The sequence below is a fragment of the Triticum aestivum genome, chromosome 7A, assembly GCF_018294505.1.
Source record: "Triticum aestivum cultivar Chinese Spring chromosome 7A, IWGSC CS RefSeq v2.1, whole genome shotgun sequence".
In the NCBI taxonomy this organism is placed as follows: domain Eukaryota; kingdom Viridiplantae; phylum Streptophyta; class Magnoliopsida; order Poales; family Poaceae; genus Triticum; species Triticum aestivum.
Genome location: NC_057812.1, coordinates 80804566 through 80810262, shown reverse-complemented (window position 1 = coordinate 80810262; position 5697 = coordinate 80804566). Strand labels below are relative to the sequence as shown.

The window sequence follows — 5697 nt, the reverse complement described above, 5'->3', positions numbered from 1 at the left end:
AACGATGCATGCATGGACCACAACCAGGGGTCCAGGGCGGTGCCTACAAGTACTGCACGCGATGCATTCATCGAAACTTCTGCACGAGGAGCGTATCGTGCTCAACACAGGAGGTTCCAGAGAGTAAACGTGTTTTGTTACAACGCACAAGTACTCCCTTTGTCCCGAAATATAAGAACGTTTTTGACACTATGCTAGTGTAAAAAACGTTTTTATATTTTGGGACGGAGGGAATATTTAGCTACTTGTGTTAGAATGCAACTAACAACATTTGTTAAAATCGGAATTAAAAAAATGGGATTTTAAAATTATTTTTAATAAATATTGAGAAAAGTATATGAAATTTTCTTGGATTTTAAATTTGGAGAACTATTTTCTAATATTTGTGGCCACTTTTTAAAAAGTTAACAACACTTTTTATTTTCTGAATACATTTCTAAAATTTACTAAAAAAATAATATCCTGCTTTTCTCTAAATTCTTGAACATTTTTAAAAAAACATTTTCTGAGAAAAGGACTAAAATTGCACGGGAACGAGAAAACGTACCAAATGAAAATAAGGCAAGCGAAGCTTAAACGGGTTAGCCGTGTCACTCGCCTAAGCGATTGTGCGGCATTTTGTGTTTTTATCTTTGAAAGAGCTGCAAATAGGACCTCCCACATTAAGCGTGGCGCATAGCCACACCCGCTGCTTGATAAGATAGAAGAATCTGCACTCTAGAGAGTGGGCCTCTAAGAAGCAAACATTTTTAAAGCCCAGTTGAACTCAAGTTACAAAACACGGGCCTATCTAGGATGAATGCCCAAAAAACACAAAAGTGCCCAAGAAAAAATAGAATATTCACCCAAAGAGAAGAATAAATCTGCATCACCAAAATGCTCTACCAGATTGCAGCAATCAACTGGGTGTCTCTTTCTTTAACAGCCAAATGGGTGTCTTATTTACTCAGAAAAGATCTAGCGGCAAAGAAATTAAACACCGAAGCAGATTCAGAGTGAAAGTTTCGTGATTTCCATTCATATAACCAGAGATTTGAAGATTTGGTGGTATGTAATGAATAATCTCACTGAACAAAACATGTCTATAGTTATACACTTGTATATCGTCCACTCTTCCTGAAACCAAGGAAACCTCTGCTTTACTTTTTTTTGCGAGTAAAAGAAAAAAGAAAAAAGAGTAAAGCGGAGGTTTTCACTCCTTGAGTGGAAACCTCTGCTTTACTGATGCTTAATACAATCACAGGCATAGGAATACACTTGTCTCACTTGTGCCTCAACTCTTCCTCTCATTACACAAAGATTAATATACAGGCCACCATCTCTGAATGCTTCCCCCCTGCCCATGCTGAATCTATTAGCCTCCTCTTACGGGTGGATGCCATAACTTTTTTGCAGGTACAACATTGTTGCATCTTGGTGGACAACCAAAAAACTCTCCTGGGCTGTACATGATCAACAACGACAACAGGCAACAATGAACTGGAGACTTCGTCCAACAATTGCTTATTGCAAAGCTATTCACTTATCTTCACAGGAATCAACACAAAGTAGCTGATGGTTTTGCTAGAGCAGCCCAGCAATCAGTTCTACATGTAACCTGTTTGAAACTTTGAATGCTTCTCATATCAATACCTGTAGTCTTCTGCAGAGGCTATCGGTCATGCCTCCGCATCCATGTAACTGGTTGTGAAGCCTAACAATCTGAAACTTAGTGTACATCATGCAAATAAAATGCATCTGATGGGCCTTTTGCCTGCCCAAAAATATGGTATCGGCTACATCATGCAAATGCAGGTACTCCCAGACTGCAGGAAACAAATTGGTGGTCGCCTTATTTGCAAGGACACACCTAACTAGACCATCACACAAAAGATTTTAAACAGCAGCATTGCAGAATTATGTGAGCTGGGACAGAATCCATGCCACAAAACTTGCAGAAAATACTTAGCATCCGCGGTGATGAGTGGCTCCTACTCAGATCCACCGACAGATCTTTCAAAACTTTGCCAGAGGTAGCCTCACAGTAACCAGCATCACAACAAGTTTATTCAGAGACAGTGTTGCTGACACCACCAAACTACACAATCTTTCAGTTAACAGCTGAAAAGAATGAATGGTAGGGAACTTGTTTGCCTATGTACCACTTGTTGTGAACTTGTGAGATTAAATGGATGGCAGTAAACGGATCACACCAACATGAACAAGAAAACGTAATCCCTACGGTAATTGTCAGTTGCAATAGAATTTCTGATGCGCAACCCAGAAAAATTCAGTACGAGAAAATCGTTGGTATCATACACCGAAGAAAGCATCCAATCACGGAATTCAATTCATAAGATCTCAGAAATGGGGATAAAATAGACAGCTTCCATTGCAATTTTCCAACTGGTAATCAACAGCAAACGACCATTACATCAACTAGAACCTAGCAGTAACAACTCGAAGCACGGGTGGACTAGAATAACAGAACGGATCGAATCCAATCAGGATCAACAGGATGGAACCATGGCGGCCGGACGAGACATATTTCAGAATCACAACACATGTCGTGACTTCACCTTCAGCTATCAACTAGCCCTACCATAGTTCAGAATCACATCAGACAGAGGCTTAAGCTGAAATGAGTTAACCAAATGCCTGTACAAACATGCAAAGAAACTGAATCACGCAGCGACAAACAAAAAATAACAGAGCGCCCCAGCAAAATCAAGAAGCCCATGGGACACAGCATATCTTCTAATTCCATCACGGCAACAACTTGGTACACGTGACAAGAACACCATTGCAGAATCACGGAGTAATTTACAAGCAGAATTAAATTCATTCGAGCATCAGATCGATAACTGAACTTTCCATTGCAATTTCATTCGACCATCACCATACATAGGACCAGATGACACATCATATCGACACCGACAAACAGAAGCACCAGGCACACACCAGGATCACACGACAAGAACAGCTAGCAAGCATTACCGGCGACCAGGACGAACCTAGGCGCGCTCCCCACGGATGCGGCGGGCGAGCTGGATGTCCTTGGGCATGATGGTGACGCGCTTGGCGTGGATGGCGCACAGGTTGGTGTCCTCGAACAGCCCCACCAGGTACGCCTCGGCGGCCTCCTGCAGCGCAGAGACGGCGGAGGACTGGAAGCGGAGGTCGGTCTTGAAGTCCTGCGCGATCTCCCGCACCAGACGCTGGAAGGGGAGCTTGCGGATGAGCAGCTCCGTGCTCTTCTGGTACTTGCGGATCTCACGGAGGGCGACGGTTCCCGGCCTGAAGCGGTGGGGCTTCTTCACGCCGCCGGTCGCCGGCGCCGACTTGCGAGCAGCCTTGGTGGCGAGCTGCTTCCTGGGCGCCTTGCCGCCGGTGGACTTGCGGGCCGTCTGCTTCGTGCGGGCCATCGGGGATTGGGGGTCGGCGGCTCTGGTGGTGGTGTGTTCTTGGGAGATCGGGTGCGGCGGCGATCTGAGTTGTGGGGATTAGCCGGAGCGGTGGGTGGTTTAAGAAGGGGGTGGGGATTTGGAGGATGGCGCGCGGCCTGAGAATTTCGAGCCGAAATTTTCGGGCTTTGGCCGGATCTTCGCGCCACGGAGGGAGGAGCGCGCGGGATCAGGTGGGGCGTTGGATCAGGGAGGGATGGACGGTGGAGATGTGGTTCTGCGGGTAAGGCGCGGATCGTGATCCGTGGCAGCATTTCTCACTTGGTGAGTGGGCCAGGTTGCCAGAACAATTTCTAATGTGTGCTCGTTTTAATTTGCTGATACGTATTTCACCGGAATTCAGCAAAAAAAAAAAACGTTTTTTTGAGGGTAGCAAAGAAAGAGCATTGACTCGGAAGAGAATGTAAAAGCTTCTATAGTCAGGCGCCCCAAATCGGTCTCAAAAGTCCGAGCCACGGTCGCTGACCGGTAAGAATAAAAGGACTCATTTGGGCACCTCAAACCGGCCCTAAACACCTGGGCTGACCGAACCCCTCACATTCAGCCGAGATGTAGGAAGGATATGAGGCGGCCTGGGCGACGGGCGTGCCCCGGCGCGTCCGTCACGTCAGCCCGGCCCACCGTGGCCATCAGTGACCCCACAAATATCCCAACCCGATGAAACTAGACCTCAGACCGCTCCAGGCCACTCCATTATCTCCGCCCCTTCTTCTTTCCCAATCTGATCTATGTCGTTTGACTGCAGCAGGACAGGTTTCGACAATGATGACTTCAACATGGATGTGGTCGCTCTCCGCATCGCACTGCACCGGCGCGGCTAGATCAGGGCGACAGCAGATAACGCTTCGGGGCGTCGTCCCCCTTCGCCCAGCATGGCAGGCGGGCGATGTTGTCGGGCCCCTCTCATCCGGCGCGTAGCTCCGCCCGCTCCGCTTCACTCCAGATAGGTTGCCCCGCCCCTTCTCAGTCACCTTCGGAGGGCGTCCATAGCCACCGTTGGGTGCTCATGCCCTCGTTGGGGCAGACGAGGACACCCAATTCGGAGGAGAGCGTTGCACGGCGCAAGCGGCAGCGTGTGAAGGAGAGGGTGGCGGCGGGCGAGGGGTCGGCCAGGGGCCAGGGAATTGCACGTGCGTTGGTGGATCCTGAGGACGCACTCCTCATGTCAGTCCCCCGCCGCTCCCTGACAATGATGGAGTCGGAGCACGATGGCTCCAGCGCAAAAATGCCAAAAGCGCTCCGTCTTGCCATCGAGCTGTTGGAGCGTGAGGCAACAACACAGGCGAAGGGAAGGCGACATGCTGAGGAGCAGGAACGATTTGCTCTGAAGGCTAGTGAACGAGAATGGTGCCCCCATGTTTGGTTTTGGAAATTGATAAGTGTCCCTATGGACTAATGGTTGCCCTATATTATATTTGAACGTTTTGTCCATGGGCATTGCTTGAAGACTATTTGTTGTTTTCAAGGGCATAAAAAGAGATTATGTGTTGACCAAGGTGCTATTCATGGAATTGTCCAAAGATTGGTTATGCGAGTGTTCAGCCTATTGCAAGCATGTCTTGAAGAATAAGATTGTGTGGACATTCATGTTACCTTTAAAACATCAACTTTATGAAGAGAGAAGATAAGATACAAGATTTACCAATTCAAAGTACAAAGAGTGGATTCAAGTTGGTCTACACATAAAGGGTAGAAGATGTACCGAGTACGATCAAGTGATCTCATGGTATGGTTAATATTGTTGGGGAACGTAGTAATTTCAAAAAAAATCCTACGCACACTCAGGATCATGGTGATGCATAGCAACGAGAGGGGAGAGTGTGTCCACGTATCATCGTAGACCGAAAGCGGAAGCGTTAGCACAACGCGGTTGATGTAGTCGTACGTCTTCACGATCCGGCCGATCCAAGTACCAAACGTACGGCACCTCCGAGTTCAGCACACGTTCAGCTCGATGACATCCCACAAACTTCGATCCAGCAGAGCTTCACGGGAGAGTTTCGTCAGCACGACAGCGTGTTGACGGTGATGATGTTGCTACCGACGCAGGGCTTCGCCTAAGCACCGCTACGATATGATCGAGGTGGATTACGGTGGAGGGGGGCACCGCATACGGCTAAGGGATCAATGATCAACTTGTGTGTTCTAGGGTGCCCCCTTGCCCCGTATATAAAGGAGCAAGGGGGAGGCCGGCCGGCCCCTGTAGGGCGCGCCAGGAGGAGGAGTTTGTAAGGACATTTCCCTACTTTGTGTT

At 48.0% G+C, this 5697-nt stretch overlaps 1 protein-coding gene across 1 annotated transcript; it reads right to left on the bottom strand.

The window, feature by feature from the left end:
* Positions 1–2834: 2834 nt before the first annotated feature.
* LOC123151991 (histone H3.2) lies at positions 2835–3488 on the bottom strand. The gene has a single exon (XM_044571605.1). The coding sequence runs from the start codon at positions 3402–3404 to the stop codon at positions 2994–2996; it is 411 nt and encodes a 136-aa protein (XP_044427540.1). The 5' UTR covers positions 3405–3488; the 3' UTR covers positions 2835–2993.
* Positions 3489–5697: the final 2209 nt, after the last annotated feature.